General features: G+C 44.0%; 2 protein-coding genes across 4 annotated transcripts in view; both read right to left on the bottom strand.

Annotated features, from left to right (window-relative positions):
• Hmgxb4 (HMG-box containing 4) overlaps window positions 1–16,041 on the bottom strand; it is a 37,083-nt gene extending 21,042 nt beyond the window's left edge. The window contains exons 1-6 of one of the 3 annotated variants that reach the window (XM_021219345.1): window positions 15,942–16,041; window positions 10,756–10,859; window positions 9,986–10,134; window positions 9,803–9,881; window positions 9,581–9,695; window positions 8,110–9,044 (exon numbers count right to left, since the gene is read on the bottom strand). In XM_021219345.1, coding sequence (XP_021075004.1) covers window positions 8,110–8,976 — 867 coding nt within the window. In that variant the 5' untranslated portion in view covers window positions 8,977–9,044; window positions 9,581–9,695; window positions 9,803–9,881; ... (1 more) ...; window positions 10,756–10,859; window positions 15,942–16,041. The remainder of the gene's footprint in view (window positions 1–8,109; window positions 9,045–9,580; window positions 9,696–9,802; window positions 9,882–9,985; window positions 10,135–10,755; window positions 10,860–15,941) is intronic. The other 2 variants (XM_021219344.1, XM_029531986.1) reach the window with 2 other exon arrangements.
• The window catches only part of LOC110336293 (60S acidic ribosomal protein P0-like), a 16,573-nt gene continuing 7,536 nt past the window's right edge, over window positions 15,336–24,372 (bottom strand). The window contains 3 exon segments of the mRNA XM_021218721.1: window positions 15,336–15,657; window positions 15,782–15,991; window positions 16,074–16,243. Coding sequence (XP_021074380.1) covers window positions 15,336–15,657; window positions 15,782–15,991; window positions 16,074–16,243 — 702 coding nt within the window.

Raw genomic sequence — 24,372 nt, 5'->3', positions numbered from 1 at the left:
TACAAGTGCATGCGTGTATGGGAAGCTCTGTGAAGGACAGAAGTGTCTGCTCTCCTGGAGTTGGAATTACAGACACTTCTGGGAGCTGAATTCAAGTCCTCTGCAGCGTAGTGAATGTTCTTAACTGCTGAGCTTCTCTCCAGCCTCATTCCTAAATGTACCTTAACTATGACCCTTCTTTTCAAATCCTTTTATAGGGACCAAGATAGAACAGCACCCTCCCCAGGCTGTACCGGTACACTTACACACGTGATAGGATATACAGGGTCGGGGAGGAGAGTCTCATGACACCTCACCTGTCACTCATTCTACCTAAGAATCTATACATTTGAGTAAGTGTTACAGGGGGGTTAAATTTATAAATCTGCCTTTCCTAGATAGTCCCTATATGCCTCTTTCACTATCAAAGTAGCATTCTGATGTTCTGTTTTTAAAAAGGGATTATACAACATAATCCTTTTTTTTTTAAAAAAAATAGAATTGCAGGGAGCTGGGGCTAGAGAGATAGCTAGGCATTAAAAACACTGGCTGCTCAGCTAGAGGCCCCTGTTTAGGTTCCTAGCACCACTATGGAAGCTCACAACAATCTATAACTCCAGTTCCAGGGTGTCTGATACCCTAATTCTGGCCCTTGTAGACGGCAGGGATCCAAGTGGTGCACTTGCATGGCAGGAAACTACCCATACACATAAAGTAATTAAAAACAAAATAAAACTATGGTTCCTGAGCCTATGCCAATGATATAATATGGTACTAGAGAGAAAAACCAGGCTCCACCAGGAGATACTCTGTTGGGAGGGATCTGTTACTCTTCAAAGTGAAGCCTTCCCAAAGCTTGTGTTGACCTTGGAGCCTAGCACTGGAAAGGATGAACATCCAATCTGTGGATCTAGAATTCAGATTTCAAAGTGGAGGGTTGAACATTTTCTATAGCATGGGCAATTACAACTGCAGGAAAGGAGGATGATATTCACTCAAACAAAATGACTGCAATGAGATCCAAATACAAAGGCAGTCAATCCTTGCAAAAGTTGCTAACAAAGCAAGCTTTAAGAGGGGGGCCATCAAATTAGAGCTGGATACAGGGTCTGGATCCATAAAATGATAACATTGTCAAAACTTGGAATACTAAATTACCAGAAACAAAGTACTTATAACAAGTAGATTCACTAAATGTGCTTAGATACAATGTTACTGGAAGCAGAAGTGGTTACCACTTTTGATGAAGTAAATGACAATAGGATGTTAATGATATTATTAAGCAATCCTGTTGAACTTTTTTGGATCAGGGAACCAAAAGAACAATGAAAACCATTCTTTAGGATGGTAATTTAAGATGTAGTATGAATCTTAACATTGGGAGTTTGAAGAGTAGCTCAGTGGTAGAGTAGTTGCCAAGTAAGTGAGATGCAAGGGTTCAACTTCTAGCACACACTCACATACACATGTACACACATGCATACACACATGCACACATGGACAGCATACACAAATGCAGAGTTAGCTTTCTTCTGTTAGGAAGGAAAGGTAGGAGTCAAATCCTTTCAGTTTCCCTAAAGTAAAAGAGACAGTGTCTCTAATATGAAAGCTGTTGACACTGACTGTTGTGGATTTGGTTTAATGTTTATATTAAGGGGGTTCCCAAATTACACAGGATTCACACATCTGCATGTAAGATGCTGTGGGTCCCTGCCCCTAGTTGGGTCTAATTGGTAAATAAAGTTGCTGGTGGCCAATGGGTGGGCAAAGAGACAGAGGCCTGACTTTAGATTTCCCAGGTAAGGGAACCGAGGGAAGAAGGTTTTAAAACCGCCATGCCTAGGAAGCAGGATTAGGCCTGAGGGCTGGAGAAGTGAGAACCTACAACCATGTAAGAACCAGGGTAGAGAGGCCTCAAGAGTGCCCTCTACCCCGCCCCACTTTGGGTCTAGAGTAGCAAAGATGGAACAGAGATTTCAGGAGTATTGGAGGGAAGCATTAGCAGGGTTTGGGAGTGGTTCAGTCACTATGCTTTTCAAGGCATATTAAATATAAGGCTCTGTGTGTGTGTGTGTGTGTGTTTCTTTTGGAAATCTGGTACATTAGGTGGGCAATGAGGATGGCACACTGCCTATGAAGTAGCATTAATAATTAATCCAACAACTGACTAGAAAGGAAATACTTAAAACAGTTGTATCTATTAAAGCTTTGCTGAACAGAGGTAAATTTTATGCTGGAAAGGAAGAGACTGAGAGCCAGAGTACTAGACTAGGACCAGCAGGGTAGTTGTGAACACTGGAAAGCAGGGGCCACACAGGATCTGATGCTTGTCTGATCTCACTTGACTAAGACTTCAAATTGACTGAAGGGAAAGGAAGACTACAGGAGGTTAGTTAGGTCTTCACACTAAGGCTCTGGTCCAACTCTCTTAGTACTTTCAACTCTTTCTAGACCTTAAACCTGGGAGAGCAGACACTGTCTTACTCCTCTCGGTCCTTGGCATTTGGCTCTATATAGTGCTGAACACAACAGAATGCATGGATTGAATACATTCAATGAACAGCAGTCTAAGCAGTATATGGACGAGGCCAGAGAGTGCAGGGAGCGCCACTATCCCACGAGTCTCAGCATCCTTCTGTAACTGAAGGACGAGGTGCCAGTCTACTTTAATTATGTAGGAACAGGACAGGGGCCTAGGACCTCTCATTCCTTCTGCTGACCAGGGCTCTCTCATGAATTCCTGTGACCTCCTGGAAATATTTATAACACCTACTTTTTTGCTTCTCAGCAACCCTACTTCCTTTCCATCCATACCCAGCTCCCCTCCAAACAATCCATGGCAGACCTTGGTTCCCTCTAAACCAAGGTATTAGATATATAAAAGCAGTCCCCTGGAAGCAAGTTGTCTCAGCAGGTCTGACACCTAGAGCTCTGTACCCATGGTGGAAGGAGAGAACCAGCTCCTGAAAGTCGTATTCTGACCTCCACATGTGTGCCATGGCACATGCACCTCCACACATACATAAGTGTTACATACGATCTTTAAAAGATTCTGTGCTTAGTCTGTGAAATGAGTGCCTAAAGTTTGTTTTTTTTTGTTTTTGTTTTTTTGCTTTTTCCCAAGACAGGGTTTCTCTGTGTAGCCCTGGCTGTCCTGGAACTCACTTTGTAGACCAGGCTGGCCTCGAACTCAGAAATCTGCCTGCCTCTGCCTCCCGAGTGCTGGGATTAAACGCATGCGCCACAACGCCTGGCGTGTCTAAAGTTTTAAAAGCTGTTTTCATATAGATTTTAGTTTTTGCAACTCTTTATACTTTGGTTCTTAAATTAAAAAACATTACACTTCTCAACAGAACACATGTTAACACCAGGATGCTCAACTGCCCAACACTGAAAGTTTGGTTATATAACTAAGTATGGCCTCAAACTTGTGCTCTTCTTGCTTCAGACTAAATACCAGGATTACATATATATGTGCCACCACAATTAGTTCTGATATTTTGTTTTCTTGGAAATTAGAAAATACTTTGTTGGGCTGGCGAGATGGCTCAGTGGTTAAGAGCACCGACTGCTCTTCCAAAGGTCCTGGGTTCAAATCCCAGCAACCAACCACATGGTGGCTCATAACCATCCGTAACAAGATCTGACGCCCTCTTCTGGAGTGTCTGAAGACAGCTACAGTGTACTTACATATAATAAATAAATAAATAAATCTTTAAAAAACAACAACAACAAAAAACAACCAACCAACCAAACAAACAAACAACAAAACAAAACAAAACAAAAAAACAAAGATTGGGGATGTATGTCAGTGGTAGGACGTTTGTCCAATACGCGCAAGGCCTTGGGTTTTGTTCCCTAGCACAAGAAAACAACAGAATGCAATATTAAAACTAACATGGAGGCCTGGCATGGTAGCTCACGCCTTTAATCCCAGCACTTGGGAGGCATAGGCAGGTGGATGGATTTCTGAGTTCAAGGCCAGCCTGGTCTACAGAGTGAGTTTCAGGACAGCCAGGGCTACACAGAGAAACACACAAGACAACCTGTGTGTCAGTTCTCTCTTCCCACTACATGGGAACCCCAGCAACTCAGGTGGGACTCAGGTTGGCAGGGTCCTCCACTAAGTACCCATACCAGCTGAGCAGCCATTGCTGCTCCACCCCACTTCTAATCTGGTGAAGTCCCAGAATTCAGACTCAGTGGTCGTGGCTCCTCAGTCCACACCCTCAATTCACTTACCTATGTAAAACATCGTCATGCTTATTTCTCAGAAATCTCAATGAAATTTACCATCTGCCAAAACAACTATTCTTCTCATCTTTACTTTTGCTATACTCCATCACAAAGTTTAGGGTGACGTGGGCACTGAAGTTTTAGCTTTCCTACCAGGTGCCTGTACAGTCAGGATCCACCCATTCCAGATCGGGGGAGGATGCCCCAAGCACTCTTCCTATTTCTGGATGAACTTTTTCCATGGACTTTTTTTTTTTTTTTTAAATGTGTGCATGTGCAGTTACACAAAGTTACCAGAAGATGTCAGATCATCCAGTGCTGCAGTTATAGGAAGTTGTGAGCCAAACATAAATGCTGGAGCTAAATTCAAGTTCTCTGCAAGAGATTCAGGTGAGCTAAACAGCTGAGCCGTCTCTCGAGTCTCTTTCCTAATTTAATAAAAACCAAAACCAAAACTAAAACCATTTATTTATTGAGCATGCATGTATGTGTGTGCGTGTGTATGTGTGTGTGTGTGTACACGTGTGTGCGTTAGTGTGTCACAGTGGAGAGGTCAGTTCTCTCCTACCGTGTGGGACCCAGAAATCAAACTCAGGTTGTTAGGCTTGGTGGCAAGTGCCTTTCTTGACTCTTTGAGCCATTCTGTCCCAATAGTTATTTTTTATACAAAATCTCTGGAAAAGATACATTTTGTACTTCATCGGGGATTATTTTATGTCTAGGTCAGGTTAAAAGCATTATATATCACTATGAATATCAGTTGAATCAGTGATTAGATTCAAAACAAGGCTATTTCACCCTTGATACTTGACCTATTTCTAGCTTCCCACTTGTTAGATCTTATTCCCATTTCCTTCAGTCTCTTGAATCCCTTCCCCTTTCTCCTAGGGTTCTGTCCATGTCCTCAGCACTATCACAATCCTACCCTGCTAGCTGGTCTGTTGTACTCTACCAGTCCATGAACAGCTTTGTCGGTCCATTTTCCAGTTGCCACTGGGAGCACACCAAAATATGTCTTAGAAACCATGGCTAAGTGCCTTATTTTTCATTTAATACAATCTGATTCTGATCAGCATTTCCAATACTATTTCATCCACGTACTCACTCATCTGACATACTGACAAAAGATAGTCACCAAAAAGGGCTGTCAGGCTTAACACAGAGAAGAGGGAAATGTAAAAGTCAACCCTAAGGCTCCAAGTAGGGTCAGGGAATGAGGGTGATGTCTAGCTTAAAGGTGTGGTTACGCTGGGCAGTGGTGGCGCATGCCTTTAATCCCAGCACTCGGGAGGCAGAGGCAGGCGGATTTCTGAGTTCGAGGCCAGCCTGGTTTACAGAGTGAGTTCCAGGACAGCCAGGACTACCCAGAGAAACCCTGTCTCAAAAAAAAACCCCAACCAACCAAAAAACCGCCCCCAAACATAAATGAATGATCAAGTCAAGTTAATAAATACCCAAGTTGAAGCTGGCCATGATGGTGCACACTTAGACTCGCAGCCCTCCTGAGGGAGAGGTACAAGTGTCATCTCAAGTGCAGCTAGGGATAAACAGCCAGGTCCCGATTGAAAATCCCAAACCAAAGCCAAAAAAGCAAACTGGCACCTGAGACCTCTTAAACAAGGGCATATGATGCTCACTAGAAATTCCTTTAATTCTTGCCCAACAAATTTCATAAAACACTAAGAAACAAGTGTTTAGTTTTGAAATTGGGCTAACTGGGAATCCAGGGGAACTGAAGAGGTGTGGATCCTGGAAGATGAGAACTAGTGACACGAAGATCTGAGGCACCTGGGGGGTGGGGGGGATCCAGGAGAAACACCAGGAGCAGAATGTCAGTGGTTACTTCCTATGCTACTTAAACATCTCTGCATCCATGCCTTCGTTAACCTCACTTTTCTTCAAGCTTCTTCTGATCACCTGCCCTTCCATGCTCAGCCCCGGGATTTGTTTATGGTATTATCATACACTCCTGTTACTCCTGTATTTTTTCTTCTTTTTCTTTTTCAAGACAGGGTTTCTCTGTGTAGCCCTGGCTATCCTGGAACTCACTCTGTAAACCAGGCTGGCCTCGAACTCAGAAATCCACCTGCCTCTGTCTCCCAGGTGCTGAGATTAAAGGTATGCGCCACCGCTGTCTGGCTAAAAATTTATTAATTTATTATACTTATTATATGTAAGCACACTGTAGCTGTCTTCAGACACACCAGAAGAGGGCGTCACATCTCATTACAGATGTTTGTGAGCCACCATGTGGTTGTTGGGATTTGAACTCAGGACCTTTGGAGGAGCAGTCAGTGCTCTTAACTGCTGAGTCATCTCTCCAGCCCGTTACTCCTATCACAAGCAGGGCTGATAATAGACTCCCACAGAGTATTCACCTGGATTTCATGAAACAATTTGCAAATGAACAAATGAAAACCTGCCATATCCAAATGTTGTTAAGTGCTTACAATGACTCTTGTATGCAAGGTATAGCTTTTACACCCACACCCAGGTACATTGTATGGTGGAGAAAATAGCTTGCAACCTGCCCTTTATAAACCGAGATAAAATTTTCATTCTCAAGTTATTTTCATTTTATTTTACATTTTGAGACAGAGCCTTGCTAGCCTTGAACCTGATCTCCTGATTCTGTTCTCTAAGTACCTGCTTCCACATCTGCCTTCTCTCTCTCTCTCTCTTTTTTTTCTTTTTCTTTTTGAAACAGTCTTACTATGTAGCAGATGCTAGAGTCTGGGGTTCCAGGCTTATACTATGTGTGGTTCCCAAATTCTAAATATAGTTGGTTATCATTTTTCTTAGTAGCTTTTCTTTCAGATTTTATATATTTTACTTTGTAAAAATATAAACAAAGGAAGAGAATGGAATGGTTGGTTTTAGGCAACAAAATTATTTGTATTTTCTATTGTTGAGAGAAAAAAAAAATCATACATTTTTCCTTTAAGGCTCTAGTAGTTCATTCATGGAATACATTTATAATATATTCAATTGATTTATTTCTGAGTTTATACATTTCTTTTTTCTTTTTTTCTTGAAGTCTTACCTACACTGGTTTTGAACTTTTCCTCTTCCTGCCTCAGCCCCTGGAGTATTGGGAGTGTCATGAATGGGCCACTACCCCCAGCTCTGAGTTTATAAATTTCCAATGAAAATAGCTATCAATTTTGTAATAAAATCAGACTGTCTTTACCTGACCCTAAAATACATCTGTTGGAGCCCTTTTCAGGTGGTGAGGTGACTGATCTCTCACGCCCATCTCTCCAACGCACAAGGAGCTCTCTAAGGTCAAGAACTGGGTCTTTGGGTTGGAATGACGCTCAGCTATTAAGAACACAGGCTGCGCTTACAGAGAACACAGGGTCAGTTCCCAGTATTCACATGGCAGCTCACAACCATGGGTAATTTCAGTTCCAGAGGGCTGATGCTTTCTTCTGACACACACAAGTCAGGCACATCTAAGTACATATAAATGAAAAAGAACTGCCCCCTGTTGATCTTTGCAGCTCATCACATAGTAAGCGCTCAAAAGAAGATGAAGGACTGTCTTAACCCATACCAGTATTCACAAAGATGTGAGCTCATTTTATTTACTTGATGAGTTAGTTACTGCTAGTTTAGAAAACCTCCTCCAAGATGACCCAAAAGGGACCTTTCCTATGATGTCTAAGAATCATGGTGTTCTTAATCCTTTGATCAACAGGCTAGGAGAACAGCTTAATTAAGAGAAGCCAGGAATGATTAAATTGCCATCACTTTTCCTTAGGCAAATCTGGCCGTGGTAATACTTTATGCCCTGTGCTATCCCATCAGCTCAATGGTGGCTGTTACTGCCTTGGCTTAAGGCAAGAGCAGGCTCCTCAGTAAGAACCTGTCTCATCAAGACCTTCTCCTTACCTTTTCTCCCCTCTCTCTCTCTCTGTCCTTCTCTTCCCTTTTCTTTTTCTTCTCCCCATGCCCGTCTGTGTGTAGAGCAGGAAGTGGCAGGGTGGGGATACTGGAGGCAGGGCCGGCTATCAGCCCGTGCCCCAGAGCAGTGCCATGCTCTCGGGCAGAGCTTCTCTTGGTCCGGGAGTGCCGCTTCTCCTTGTGTCTATCTTTGTCCTTCTTCTTTTTGCTCTTTTTTGACTTCTTCTTCTTCTTGATCTCCCTGTAAGAGTCATCTATCACCAGCTCCCCGGCCTCCAGCTCCCCAGCTGAGGACGATTCGGACTCTACTAGAATTGGGTCAAGCCCTGTGATATCGAGATTGGCACTGTGGGGTTCTGGAAGCTGGGAGACATCAGACCCACAGCCTTCTGGGCCAGGAGAGGAGTGCGAGTCTGAGGATGACTTGTGCTTCTTCCGGGCTGTTTTCAGGAGGCTCTGTAGCTCATGTCCTAGGAGTAAAGCACCTTGCTCGTCCCGAGCTAGTTTCTTCGAGGGCTTCTTCAGTGAAGCTTGTTGGGCAGGGTACTGAAAAGCCTCCTCTTCCACTGAGCTGCTTCCCTTCTCCTTTGGTGAGAGAATAAGTTTCATCTTTAAGCCATCCGGCTCACGAAGAGTCAGTGTCTCTGTGTTCACATAGAGTGGCTTCATTTTTTTGGATTTGTGGGCATTGCTGTCATCCAGGGAGAGCTCTCCACTGCTGCCATTGCCCTTCTTCTTGTGGTGTTCCTTTCTGCTCTCTGAATGGCTTGAAGAACTGGAGGATTTCTCCCCTGCCTTCTTAGAGGACTTGGCACCTGCTGCCAGTGGGGAGGTGATAGCTTTCAACAGGTCCATTGCTGTGTCCGGAGACTGTGGGCTAGATTTCTTCTTTTTCTTCTGTGATGATTCCAAAGTCGAAATGTCTAGAAATAACCAAGAAGTACCATCAATAGGACAGGAAGTAACTTGTAGCAAGTGCCCCCTCTCACCAAAACCCAACTGCCACGAGGAAAAGGCTAACAGGAGTGATTTTGAGGGGAGACACTTTGGCTCCTAATATTCAGAGAGAACCCCCATGTACTTCTTGCCTTAGTAGATTCAGCCTGTGGCCCTGCAGACCATTCTTGCCCCTAGAGCTGATTCTCTTCCTCGAGTCTTCACAAGAGACAGAGAACAGACTTAGGATAGAGCTGTGGGACCAAGGGTAGTTCCAATCTAGATTAGACTGCAGACAGAGTATCACTGGTTCTTGTGCTGAGGACAAACTCATTCTAGTGAGGTTAGTCTCATCAGCTACACATAGAGCACAGCTAAGAAAACAGGCTTTGTGAGTAGCTATATGCTGGCTGAGAAATGCCCCACAGATATGTAGAGGGCCCAAGGGCTGCATCTGGCAAAGGGATGCTAAGTAGCAATGGCACAGATAAGTGGATGGTTGGGGGGAGAAGGAACCTGGTACCTTGTGTATCACAAATGAAGACTGTTCTTCTATGCTGAATCCTCCAAAATACCAGCCCTCCACCTCTCTCCTCCTTCACACTGGTTTATCGGCACTCAGAACAAGAACCACTGTCCTGTTAAATAGGCCACTGAGTCAGCAATATCTGGGATCCCTTCCCCTACCCCGACTCCAAGAACCAGAGATGTGCATATCCCACCTGCAGCCCATTCCCTCGCTTACCTCCATAGTAGTAATCATCAGGGGAGTGCTTCCTCTTCTTCTTGTGTGTGTCCGTCCCCAAGAAGAACAAATCACTGTCCTGTGGTTAAAGAGGGAGAAGAATTGGCGAGTAATAAGATGGCGAGGGAACGGTTTGGAGCCATTCTTCTGGGATCCCGGCTTTGACAGACATCTGGAACTGACCTTTGACTTCTTCTTGGAAGAACTCCTGACCTGCGCAGCAACTTCTTCCTCTTCCCTTAAGAAATCTTTGTAAGACCGCTTCTTTTCTCGTTGGCTTCGGCCAGCTGCAAGTCCTATGTCCTCAAAGCTGTGATCACCATCAAAGCAATCTGGGAAGCACAGGTTCATTTAGGGATGGAAATGACAAAAGTACACAACAACCAAAGGCCAACAGTCCCATTTCCAAGTTACAGTTACGTCTCAGTGCGTCCACTGAAATGCAGGGCTAAACCCAGAGGGCCAAGAAGACTTCTGATGACCTGGCTGCAAACACAAGACTCAAACCTGAAAACACAATGCTTCCATGCTATCCAAAAGCCCAGTGTGCGTCCTCAGACATGGTTTCTTAGTAGTGATCTGGCAGGTAGATACAGACTTGCGAGGGAAGGCTGGAAAGGGTAAGGAGTCATGTGCTGTGCTGCTCTGTGGGAGTCCAGTGTAAGATTCCTTGTCCCAGACTCCTGCACACTGGAGCTGGCAAGGACTATGAGTGCTGTGGGGATCACCCCCAAAAACTAAGACTCTTATTTCAGACTCTTGTGTAGGAACCCCTGTCCTGGTTTTCATGTCCATGGGCTCAGCCTGGGGACGATGTGGAGGCTGTGTCTCACACAGTCCTCTGGAGCATCACTTGGTCTAGGCTGTGTGCCCAGTCTTGGTCTCTACGTCCATTGACTGCAGGGATGGAAGAGGTTATGCCCTTTGGAATGCTTCTGAGTAAGGGGTCATACCTTCTTTCTTCATGGAGTCATCATAAGCCATGGTGGTCCTGCAGGGCCTTTGAGAGTGTGTTGTGTCACTGTGTCCAGGCTCCTTCCCGTCTACAGGACCAGGTCTGAGAAACAAACAAGGAAAACCTTCCTGTAATGTGAAATCACTGTGGAGAAGCACCTTCCAGGTGGAAATTCCAAGTAATCCGAGGGCTGACTGGAACACAGGAGTGTCTTGTCAGCTCCTCCCTCTGCATACACTGGAGTTGAACTTGCATTGCAGGGAGGATGCTAAGCTTAACTGGAGTTAATTCATATCTTAAAGCTGTCATTTGAAGAAATTTAAGATACTTCTCAATTAAAAAAACTTCCAAAATTAATGAGAATTTCTGGAATGCCAACAGGACTAATGACACTGAGACAGGGTAGAAACTGACATTAAGTCAGAGGCTGGGTTTAATCATAGTCACAGGATATACAGATAAAGCCAGATGCAGAGGAGGACAGAGTACATCAATAGCGGGAGACCACAAAGTCCTACTGATGAGACTGATGAGCTCCTAATTAAACAGCACATGTACAGATATTAATAATTTAAAGCTTTTCATTCTTCTGGGCTTTATAAACTTATTTAAATTAACCACTAATATGGGCATACTTCTCAAATATGTTGGCTATATGGAAATTTCCAACACTAACAAGCCCTTTTTAAAGGATATGAAGAAAGAAATATGGAACATTGTCATTTATCTACTGGTGATAAAATTTATGATTTTAAGATTTTAAATTAATTTATAAGTACTCTAATTTAAAGGTTCTAAGTATTGGGTTTTGTCTTTTGAGACAGGGTCTCCTTACATAACCCTGGCTGACCTAAAACTCATTTTATAGACCAGAGAAGTCTAGAATTTACAGAAATTACCCACATCTGCCTCCTGAACACTGGAATTAAAAAACGTTCATCACCTTACATAGTTCTAAATATTTTATTGTTTAAAGCAGTGGCTCTCAATCTCAACTGCCTGTAGGTCAGGCAATCCCTTTGGAGGCAAGGGTGTCAAACAATGCTTTCACAGGGGTGGCCTAAGACCATCAGAAAACGCAGATATTCAGTCATAACAGTAGCAAAATTACAGTTATAAAGGAGCAGCACAAATCGTTTTATAGTTGGGGGTCACTGCAACATGAGGAACTGTATTAAAGGTTGTCATAGCATTAGGAAGGTTGAGAACCACTGATTTAAAGCTTTTGTCACATTAAAGTTCAAATGTCCATATTGACTTTGAAGGTGATAAAGTTACATATTGCACTCTAAAGTAAATCCTTAAAGTACCTTAAGGACAGAAAATATTTGCATAATTTTTCTTTTTTGAGACAAGGTCTTAACTATGTAGCAGCTCTGATTGGCCTGGAACTCACTACTTTGCAGAATATTTGAAATAACTATTTTGAAAATGTTCTCATTCAGTCAAGTGCTTAGAAGTTAATCTAATTGGTAATTTAATTTAATTTTCCCTTCATTATAATAAATGGCTTTAGGATTGCTGAAGGACAGTTCTGTAACATTATTAAGCCCTTCAGATAGGTGTGGAGAAAACAGAAGCACAGATTTTGCAGGAAAGAAAACTTGAGCTGGATTAACGGGAAAGTTTCATGACTTAATGGTTAAGAGTTTTTATTTAGTGAGGCTTGGTGGTGAACACCCTTAGTCCCAGCACACAGGAGTCAGCATGTCAGGGGCATGTGATTCTCTGTAAATCTCAGGCCAGTCTGCTCTACATGAGTTCCAGGCCAGCCAGGGCTCCCAAGTGAGACCCTGTCTCAAAACAAAACAACAAACGTTTGTTTAAAAGCCACATGAATACAATGCACAGGTAGGCCAAAGTTGACAATACAAAGAAAAGCACTGCCATGATTTTCAAAGTCTAAGAATTACAAAATGTGAAATGAAGGAATTTGTTCAAGGTAAGGAAGTTGGAGGGAAGTAAATCTACACGAAGCAGATTATTTAAAGAGCTGGTTGCTCACAGGGCTTTTCTCCTGAAATGAAGAAAATGTAGGGTCAGGCCTCATGTAAGAATGTAAGGAGACAAGATATACATGGCCACTTTTTCCTGTTTTAGTGTTTAATTACTACACTTTCTTAAATAGAAACTGTTCTTCACTTCCAACCCATAGGTATTAACTTAAAAGGGAGTCAAAGTGGGCCACTGAAAATGGTGTGCACTCATTTAAAGACAACAATTTTGCCAAGTGGCACACACCTTTAATTCCAGCACTCAGAAGGCATGACAAGTGGCTATCTTGTGAATTCAAGGCCAGCCTGATCTACATAACGAATCTCGGGGCTAGAGAGAATCTGTCAAACAAAACAATGGCAAATTCTCACTAGTTCAAAAAAGGTGAGTTTATCAGAAAGGCGTACAGGTCACCTTGGCTTTCCCAAGCCGACACTAAGTAAAATAACTGCAGATTGAACTTTCAGGCTGTTTATACCTGATCAATTTTGGCATAGAATTCCTGAGAAATAATGCCCCCCTCCTCCCCAGTCCAACAACATCCTTATTTAGTCTCATAATAAATCCATCAGTCCCTGGTCAAACACCAATACACTTTTAAACATAAGTAATGGCAGGCCCAGAGACTCATAAACAGCTTTCCCCCCTTGAGAACATTAAAACTAATATAAAATACAATTAGGTAATGTCTTATTGGGTTGGGAGCCAACTGAACTTTTTACCAGGTGTGAAAAGTTATTTGTTGACTGCTGTGAAAAATTAGTTGTTTTTAAAAAGGTTTGGAAACATAAAATTAGGGAATGCTCCTGAAGGCAGGTCAACACAGATATGCTGGCTTTCTGTATTAGGATTATGTCTGCTACTACCAGAACTTTCTTAAAATAAAGACCAGGGACTGGTGAGAAGTCTCAGTGGGTAAGAGCACTGCTTCCTCTTCTGAAGGTCCTGCGTTCAAATCCCAGCAACCACATGGTGGCTCACAACCATCCATAATGAGATCTGACACCCTCTTCTGGTATGTCTGAAGACAGCTACAGTGTACTTACATGTAATAAATAAATATTAAAAACAAACAAACAAAGACCAGAAGCTTGTAGGAAAAGTGAGTGAACCCTGAACACAAGTCTAATATGTAAGGCAGCCCAGAACCTGAGAAATACTATGGATATTTCCAGGCTGGGCAGACTGATGGGCCCTAAATGGTTGCCTCACAAGAAAAAGACAGTGCCAGGGAGGGGAAAGGTCTCAAGCAGCGGTGTGAAAGAAAGCAGAGTTCAGGGGCATTGATACAAGATTAGATGAACCCTATGTCTCAAATTAAATTGAGGGCTCAGGGGTAGAAAGTAATTGGGAGAGTTAATGAAGATCAAAAATTTAGGTTTGATTTTCACATCAGAAAACAACTACATCAAATGTTAGCAAACACAAAACAGGTGCCAAAACCCATTCTCTTGAATTCCATAATTTTGGAGTTTACAAAATTCTATGCTGTCAACTTCTTGGGGCAGGATAATCTTACAGTTAGTGTTTGTCTTAGTGTGCAAAAACGTGACAGCAAAGAAAAGCTCATTCATTGTTTAATACTGCTTATGCCATTATAGATAGCGAATGCTTAGAAAACGTGAACACTATGGCTTGGCTCTTCCAAGGCTTTTTCTTCAGGGAATGAGAAAGGAGAAGCAGGCTGTTAATTCCACTTGAAAATAAAACTTCAGCACAGGCTTTTGGGATAACCAAGTAATTATGAAAAAAGTTAAAATCTTCAAAGGTAGAATTTTGTTATTTTGGAAAGTCAAAGCGTTAACTATAAAAAAAAAAGTTTCAGAAACTAAGTTTTTGGAGATAATCTCAGCTCCAGCAATCGCTAATAATATCATCATCCCAGAACAGATCGGAGAATTGAAAAAGAAAGAAAATCCACCCAGTACACTGGGCAAGGAAGGTCTCCTTCAGACGGGAGTTTGCTCCAAGGCTGTTTTTAGGAACTTAGATTGCCAGTCCATGCAGTCAAAGGAAGAAACACATCCAGCTGTTGTCAGATTCTGATATTTTGTTGCTACTTCTAGGGTAGCACAGGTGAATTCTTACTTCAGTGGGTTTCCTTCCTTCCTTCTTGGATCTGTTGGAGTTCTTGCCACACCCTTTTCCAAGGACCCACCTATGCAGCACTCCAGCCCCTGCCAGCTTCGGAACTTGCAGAGATCTCCATAGCCAGAAAGGCGCACTGAATCTTCTCATTGCAAGGCTAATAATTGGAACCACGACCACTGTACAGATTGGCTGATAACATACTCGGTTCCACGAGTTCAGCGATCCAAATTTTGACAAGCCATAATCAACAGGCTTTACTTTGGATGCAGTTTTTAAAAATGTATTTTGCTACGAGGGAATAGAATCAGCCAGTACTAGAAACAAGGGTGGGGTGGGTGGTAGACATATCTTGTCTGCTATATGATATAAACTAAAGTGAATCTACAAGTAGTGGTTGTGGAGGGGGAAATGGGCCTGTCTGGAGATGACTCCAATTAAGAAGGCATGTTCAAACTGAGTCGCACGCAAAGAACACACACAATACGAGATGGTTTATCCATACAGTCCCCAAGACCACCGTTCCCGGGGTCCCCGCTGTGATAACCTCGGCAGGTCTGCTGCAACCGCTAGTTCAACAAAGCTCTGCGCAGCGCAGGAAGCTCCGGGCATCCTCTCCCGCTCGCCGCTCGCCGCGCGCCCAGCCCTCCCGCCCTCCCGCCGGTCCCGGACCTCTCTTCCTGACAGCCCCAGGTAGCCCGCGCCCCGGCTCCGTGCCGCGCTCCGCCCGACCCGTGTTCCCACGTCCCGGCGGCCTCCGGCGCCCCGGAGCGCCCAGGCGGCGCGCAGGGGGAGGGGCGGCGCGGGCCGCGGGTCCCTGGGGCGGCCGCACGCCCCCTCCCGGCCCCGCAGCTTTCCCGCCTTCCCCGTTTGAACAGCTCCCGCCGCCTTCCTCCTGCGGCCCGCTCGAGCCCCTTCCCCGGGGCGGCTGCAGCCGCTACTCCAGTTCCCGGCTTGGCCCCTGAGCTAGGCCGCGGCGGGCCTGAAGCGCCTCCCGGACGGTGTCGGGGGGCCGGAGCGGTGGGCGGAGGCCGGGCGGGGCCGTGGCCGCCCCGGGGTGGGGGTCCGGCCGGGTCCGGTGGGGGCTCCGCTCGCCGCTACCTTCACTCGGCTCGCTCGGATCCCGCCTCAGCGCCGCCGACGGCCGCCATCTTGGAGAAGGAGAGAAAAGCGCGAGCAACAAGGGAGCCTCAGTCGAGCCCAGAGCGCAGACTCCTACTGCAGCGGGGCTACCGCGCCGGCGAGAGAGCGTCGAGCGCATCGAATAAAACCTGCTTGCTGAGCGCGGTCGCGGAACGGTTGGAGAATACACTCCTCCGTTCCAGGTTTAGTCTAGAAATCTCTTCTCGATCTAAGCAAATAATTCCCCAAGTCTCCTGTTTGTTCTTCAATAAAAAATCTTTCTACAAAGAAATTGCGAATGAAAAATATCAGGCAATTAGATTAATGTAGCCAAACACCTGCCCCAACCCAAAGTCTTTACAGCTCCGTAAACGTCTATGCAATTAGAGCAGTCGTTCTGAAGTCACGGAGCTTGGCTTTGGATTTTATACGTTCACTGTCAGTTACAATTTTATGTACTTATCTACCACGTGCTTATACAAACCCCGAAAATTTCATGACAGACTTAAAATTAGACAATTAGCTTTGTATTCTCTTTTAGGAACTCATGGGACCTTCTCTGCAGTCTCCGTCCTTCCTGATCACCTAATAGTAGCCCTTCTTCTTCTCCTTTTTTTTTTTTTTTAAATTAATTAATTTATTAATTTTGGTTTTTCGAGACAGGGTTTCTCTGTGTAGCCCTGGCTGTCCTGGAACTCATTTTGTAGACCAGACTGGCCTCAAACTCAGAAATCCGCCTGCCTCTGCCTCCCAAGTGCTGGAATTAAAGGCGCGTGCCACCACACCCGGCTTCTTGTTCTCCTTTTACCCCTAAATCTTCTGTATTTAAGGCAGAATGTTATGCTGTTTATTTCAAGACAGTCTGTTCTTTGCCGGACTCGGCGCGATAAGGATTAATAGGCGTATTTATTTGTAATTTAGCATCTACTTCTGGATGGTAGCCCAGGTGAAGTGGAAGACCACACCCTGGTAAGATACGCTGTTTTCTCACCAAATTATGACATCGCTCACACCAATTTTTGTTTAGGTGTTAAGAGGACTGGCAAATTGGTTCAGTGGGTTAAAATATTTTACACCAAATTTCTGGGTATGTGTTTGACACCGGAAGTTTACATGGTGGAAAGAGAAAACTGATTCATGCAAGTTTGACTGCCAGGGGAATGCCCCCTAACACACAAAATGGAAATAAATAAAAGATACTCTTTCTCTAAGAAACAGGAGGAACGCCGGGTGAACTCAATAAATCGATAGCATTTACAATGTCCAGAGCCTGGTTTAATATAAAGGCCCTGTTTTTACTGTAAGTATGTAATTGCCTTCCGTGTGATCAATGAGTGCACACTCCATCGGGGCAACCAGAAGCTGGTGCCCTCGGTCCTGAAAAGACCCAACCTTCATCTGTACCGCTAACAGTACTGCTGCTCTAGGGAGGAAGTTCTTTTCTGTTTTGCTTTGTCAAAGTCACAGGAGGTAGGCATTTTTGGGGGTATGGATGGGTGGAGGAAGCGACAGCCCTGGCTGTCCTGGAACTCATTATGTAGACAAGGCTTGCCTGAAATTCACAGAAATCCTCCTGCCTCTGCCTCCTGAACAATGAGATTAAAATCATGCGCTACTATTAATTCTTTTTATATGTAAATATAATTAGATCATGTTCCCTTTTTTCAACCCTTTCCATTTATTTCTTTCAAATTCATGGCCTCTATTTCTTTAACTGTTGGTGTGTGTTCGGGTGTGTGCGTGTGTGTGTGTGTGTGTGTGTGTGTGTGTGTGTGTCTGTGTGTGCACATACTCATGGAAGCCAAAGGAATATACCAGATTTCCTGGAGATGGATTATAGACAGTCATGAACTGTACAGTGTGAATGCTGGGAACTGAACTCAGGTCCTTTGGAAGAGTAGTATTCACTTAACCTTGCAGCCATCTCTTCAGCTCTTCAGCCTGTTCTTGACCACAATGCTGTCATTCTCGGATCACTGAACATACACTCGTTCATTTATTCACTGAAACAGTCCTTATGGAAAGCACAGGCTATATCAGGCACTGGGCTAGGTGCTGGGCACTAGAAAGAGAACAAACTCAAGGGTACTTGAGCCTCAGCAGTTGATACTCTATTTTGGCTGGGAGGGCAGCAGAAAATAATAAAGTCATGTTGTAGTGAGTGGTGGTGTGTTGGTCGGGGAAGAGCAGTACAGATGCAGGTAAGGGTGGAAAGGCCTGCTCTTTAAAATATGACTTGGGTGCTTCTTGTGATGAGGTGCCTGCTGGCACTTGCTTCGCTGGAAGGGGAATTGGTGGTGGAATCCAGGAGGTCAAGGCACTTTGAATAAGCTCATGCTTCTCCTCAGAATTGTGGTGGGTGAAGTTTCACTGCAGTGAACATCCTATCACGGCTCTCCGGAATTTGGCAACAGAAGGTGGAAGACGAGAGCTGACCTCACAGAGTTCTCCTTTGGCTTCATGGGACATAAAGAATACATCCACCATATTGATTATAGTTGTTGGTTGGGTTGACATAAATCAAAACTCTATCAAACCTCATACTTTAATACATGACAATTTGAAATATTTCAGTTGTTCATCAATAAAGGTATCAAGCCGGGTATCGGTGGTGCATGCCTTTAATCCCAGCACTCAGGAGGCAGAGGCAGACAGATTTCTGAGTTCGAGGCCAGCCTGGTCTACAGAGTGAGTTCCAGGACAGCCAGGGCTATACAGAGAAGCCCTGTCTCAAAAAACCATAAAAAAAAACAAAAACAAACATAAAGGTATCAAAATATCATAGAGAGACACAAATCCAATTTCTAGGAATGAAAGCTATAATAATTCCTGGGATACCTGGCTAAAATGAGCAGCCAATAAGAAACCAAAGAGGAGATCTCTTTAAGACCCAGCAAAGACACCACCTAAATGAAGTATACAGAGAAAAAGCCCCCAAATGAGGTTTCAATGACTATGGGATAACTTTGAACTTAAGATAAAAACAATCTGAGAAGCTGAGAAAGGAGAATGAATTTTTATTTGATTATTATCGTTATTGTTGTTGTTAAAATTAGAGAGCTACAGTGGTTAAGAACGTGGGCTGCTCTTCGAGAGGACGTGAGTTTAGTTCCTAACACCACCCTTAGCTCACAATATCTGTAATTTTGGTTTCTGGGGGAGGAAGGATCTAGTTCCCTCTTCTGGTCTCTGAAGACACTGCACTCAGGTGGTATGAACATCTGTATGCAGGCAAAGCATACATAGACATAAAATGAAAATAAGTAGAAAGAACAAAAAAAGAAAAAAGAAAAAAGAAAGAAAGAAAGAAAAAAAAAAAAAAAACGAACTGGGGGACTGATGGAGCAGGACCCGAATCAAGAGGGAGAAAGGGAAAGGGGTTGAGATTCAGGGAACACAAATCTCAGGGCTGAGTCTAGATCACGGATTCAGAGACCAATTTAATACCCTTTAATTTCCACTATTCCATCTCAGTTCAAAATACCTGCTTTTTCCATAAAAACCAGGCCATAGCTGAGATTACTCCAGTCTACAAGATGTGTTTTGATGACCTGAAGCATCAGAGGGAAGATAAGAGTCCCCTTTTCCTTTTTTTTCCCAGGAGTACTTCGCCTATGTAAAAAGTACGTACAAAGAAATAAATAGCAAGTGGGCAGTACAACAGCAGAGGGCTGCCATCCCACGGCTTTCCTTTTGGTCTGTGGTAGCAAATTCTGTGACACTGAAAGGTAGTTAGCCAGGGCTGGAACAACGGCTCAGTGGTTAAGAGCATGTACTGCTCTTCCAGGGGACCCGAGTTCACTTCCCAGTGTTCACAGTGGGTGGTCCATAACTTCTTCAGCTTCATGAGGATCCAATGCCTCCTACTTCCTCAAATAGAGATACATGTAATTAAAAAAATAATAAAAATAAATCTTAAAAATGAAAGCATTTAGTGGACTGGGGATGTAGCACACATATACACATACATTTTTTTTTCCACTTAATACTTTCAAATTAAGGTTGTTCCAGGGTATCTGTGACCCCGGGAATGGAAATCTTGTTTAAGGAGGATTACTGTACTAGCACTGAATTAAGTTAGTAGTAAATTAGTAGGCTTGACTGAGCTTACTAACTAAGCAAGCCAATGATGGTGAAAAGGAAGATGCTGAGGAGACAATCAGACCAGGCAGGGCTGGGAGCTCAAAGCTGTTTCGGGATGAATGTACTTGCTTGCTTGCTAAATCTTCTCCTAACTGATCACCTCTTCCTGGAGTCTGAACTGAGTATATGAATGAAACTGAGAGGGGGCACCTGCACCTCTCGTGCTTTGGCCAACTGGACTAACCAGCTCACCCCTTTCTCTGTGTGCCATAACTCAAGACCCTGTGCTAGAGCTTGATGGCACCCACTTCCTGGGACCCACTCCTGCTATGGGGGAGTTTCCCCCTCTAGCCTCTTAAGTGCCTACCTGTGAATAAGAATGGCCCTGGCTTAGCCCCATATTTGAATGCTTATTTACCAGGAGGTGGCACTATTTGAAAGGACAAAAAGGACAAGGAGCTGTGGTCTTGTTGGAGGACATGTGTCCCTGGGGACGGGCTTTGACTGAAGATCAGGATGTGGCTCTCAGCTACTTCTCCAGCTCCATGCTTGTTATGCCTGCCACCGTGCTCTCTGCCATGGCAATAATGGATCAATCTTTTGAAACTGTAAGCAAGCCGCCCAATTAAATGCTTTCTTTTATAAGAGTTACTGTGGGAGCTGGTGAGATGGCTCAGCGGTTAAGAGCACTGACTCCTCTTCTGAAGGTCCTGAGTTCAATTCCCAGCAACCACATGATGGCTCACAACCATCAGTAATGAGATCTGATGCCCTCTTCTGGTGTGTCTTGCAGACAGCTACATGGTTAGGGTGACTAAGATACCATTCGTGACCCAAGAATTTTGTTCTGTAATCCAGGAAACCAGAACCTTTCTACGCCAACTCCTGAGTTAAAGCCTTCCTCAGAGGAGAGAAAGGCCGCCTTGAAACTCACACTCTCCAATATTCTTCTTCTTCTTCTTCTTCTTTTTTTTTTTTTTTTTGAGACAGGGTTTCTCTTTACAGCCCTGGCTGTCCTGGAACTCACTCTGTAGACCAGGCTGGCCTCGAACTCAGAAATCCACCTGCCTCTACCTAAGGGCTGAGGCGTGTGCCACCACTGCCTGTGTGTTTTGTTGTTTGTTTGACACTCTAATATTTTTGTATCACTGCTTCCTTAATGAATAAATCCAGCTAATAAATGGAGAAAAATGATGGGATTAAACAAGCACCCTTTGTTAATCATACTAATCTATTCAGGTGGGAATGGTCAGAGACATTGTACTGGCCGGTTTTGTGTGTCAACTTGACACAAGCTGGAGTTATCACAGAGAAAGGAGCTTCAGTTGAGGAAATAACTCCATGAGATCCAGCTGTGGGGCATTTTCTTAATTAGTGATCAAGTTGGGAGGGCCCTTTGTGGGTAGAGCCATCCCTGGGCTGGTAGTCTTGAGTTCTATAAGAGAGCAGACTGAGCAAGGCAGNGGAAGCAAGCCAGTAAAGAACATCCCTCCATGGCCTCTGCATCAGCTCCTGCTTCCTGACCTGCTTGAGTTCCAGTCCTGACTTTCTTTGGTGATCAACAGCAATGTGGAAAGTGTAAGCTGAATAAACCCTTTCCTCCCCAACTTGCTTCTTGGTCCTGATGTTTGTGCAGAAATAGAAACCCTGACTAAGACAGACACTAATGCCCCTGAATGTACACAGGAAGAGTAACAGATACGTAATCTCCTATTGGTTCTCAACAAGATACATGAAGTGCAACAGCGAATCAACTGGAAGCTGTTATTTATTTATTTATTTATTTATTGAGACAGGGTTTCTCTGTATAGCCCTGGCTGTCCTGGAACTCACTCTGTAGACCAGGCTGGCCTCNAACTCAGAAATCTGCCTGCCTCTGCCTCCTGAGTGCTGGGATTAAAGGCATGTGCCACCACTGACCAGCCATGTTTTTTATTGTTTTATTTTTTTGAGACAGGTTTTTACTGTGTAGTCCTGACCTGTCTAGAACTCTCTATGTAGACCAGACTGGAGTTACAGGTGGTTAGAGTTTCCATGTTAGTGCTGGGAACTGAATTCAAGTCTTCTCTGCAGGAAACCCAAGTGCTCTTAACCACTGGCCTGTTCCTTCAGTCTCCCTAAAAGATGCTCCTTTATTTAAAGAATCAATATTAACACCATCAGTAACAGGGTAAAGTGACAGCATATTCTTCTTGGTATGATGCTGTGGGAAGAGTCACCACTGTGGGATCTTACCAGAAGTGGGTAATCCAAATCCTCCTCAAACTAAGTATACCCTACAAAGTACCTGGCCTGTGTACTTAAAACGTGTCAATGTCTTGAAGTGTGCACATACATTTATATAACCGAAGGGATGGGAGACATCCAACTATGGAAGGCCATGCTTGAACCTGTGGACTCTCTGGCAGAATTGAAATGTAAATAAGGTTTGAAGAGTAGGTAAAAGCACTGGGCTGGGCGGTGGTGGCGCACGCCTTTAATCCCAGCACTCGGGAGGCAGAGGCAGGTGGATTTCTGAGTTCGAGGCCAGCCTGGTCTACAAAGTGAGTTTCAGGAGAGCCAGGACTACACAGAGAAACCCTGTCTTGAAACAAAACAAAACAAAACAAGAAAAGCATTGGATTTTTTTTTTTTTTTTTTGGCAATCGAAGTGTGGTTATATAAGATTAATTTAAAAGTTAGTGTGTGTGTGTGTGTGTGTGTGTGTGTGTGTGTGTGTGTGTGTGAACGCAGATACACTTAAAGGCCAGAAGTGGGCACAGATCTCCTGGAACTAGAGTTACAGGTTGTGAAGCTGTGGTGGTTTGAATATGCTTGGTCCAAGGAGTGGCACTCCTAGGAGGTGTGGTCTTGTTAGAGTAGGTGTGTCCTTGTTGGAGGAAGTGTTGCTTTAAGACCTTGGTCCTAGCCGGGCAGTGGTGGCAGGCAGATTTCTGAGTTCAAGGCCAAGGCCAGCTTGGTCTACAGAGTGAGTTCCAGGACAGTCAGGGCTATACAGAGAAACCCTGTCTCGAACCCCCCACCCCAAACAAAACAAAACAAAACAAAACACCCCAAACCAAACCAAACCAAAACCAACAACAACAACAACAAAAACCTTGGTCCTAGCTGCCTGGAAGTCAGTCTTCTCCTGTTTGTAACAAGATGTAGAACTCTTAGCTCCTCCTGCACCATGCCTGCCTGGACACTGCCATGCTTCTGCCTTGATGATAATGAACCGAACCTCTGAACTTGTAAGCTAGCCCCAATTAAATGTTGTCCTTTATAAGAATTGCTTTGGTCATGGTGTCTGTTCACAGCAGTAAAACCCTAACTAAGACAGAGGCACTTGACATAGGTTTTAGGAACTAAATCCTCTGCAAGAGTAGTGTGCACTCTTAACAACTGAGCTGTCTCTCCAACCCTGAGGTGTTTGAGACCAGTTTTCATGCAGCACAGGCTGACCTTCAATTTGTTACATAGCTAAGGATGATCTTGAACACTTGATTTGTTACATACATACAAATTGACCCCACTGCCTCTACTCATAAGTGCTGGATTTACAGGCATGTATCACAATGTTTGGCAAGAGGATACTCTTTAAAAAAAATCACATTTAATAATTTATTTATTTTATATGTGGGGACGGAGGGGTATTTAATTTGGCTTTTAAAATTTGGCTTGATGATGAGTGGTTGAGTCTGGCTTATTAAGCCTGCCAGGGCATAGGCTCTGACCTTAATCTCCCTAATTAAAAGGATGTTCATTTGGTCCTATCTGCCTCACATTTGTGTTGAGGCCTGTTCTAGTTTGCTTTCAATTGCTGTGATAAAATACTGACCAAAACCATTTCAGGAAGGAAATGGTTTATTTGATTTATATGTCCTGGTCACAGTCCATCTTTAAGGAAAGCCACAAAGGAAAGTAGGAACTCACAAAGGGAAAGAACCTGAAGTTAGAGCTGAAGCAGAGGCCACAGAGAAACAGTGGTTACTGTCCTTGTGGCAGCTTTGTCTGTCAGAGGCCAGAGATGCCATAGTGCTGGTTCTGCCCTGGCTAGAGGTCACAGATGACAGATGGGGAGCCCATTTTATCCTTATCTGTTTCCCCCCACAGGAGCACTTCCGCCTGGGAACTATTTGTGAGGATCTGATGAAATAGAGGGGCAACTGGACACTTTATGAGTAAAGACTGGACTGAGCAGTGCATCTCCCCACAGCCAGACTTTGGCTACGTTTTATCTAATAATTTTCTTCTTCTTCTTCTTCTTTTTCTTCTTTTTCTTCTTCTTCTTCTTCTTCTTCTTCTTCTTCTTCTTCTTCTTCTTCTTCTTCTTCTTCTTCTTCTT

This window comes from Mus pahari, chromosome 19 (assembly GCF_900095145.1).
Source record: "Mus pahari chromosome 19, PAHARI_EIJ_v1.1, whole genome shotgun sequence".
NCBI lineage: Eukaryota > Metazoa > Chordata > Mammalia > Rodentia > Muridae > Mus > Mus pahari.
The sequence above is the reverse complement of the archived record's forward strand: the minus strand, read 5'-3'. Positions and strand labels throughout refer to the sequence as shown.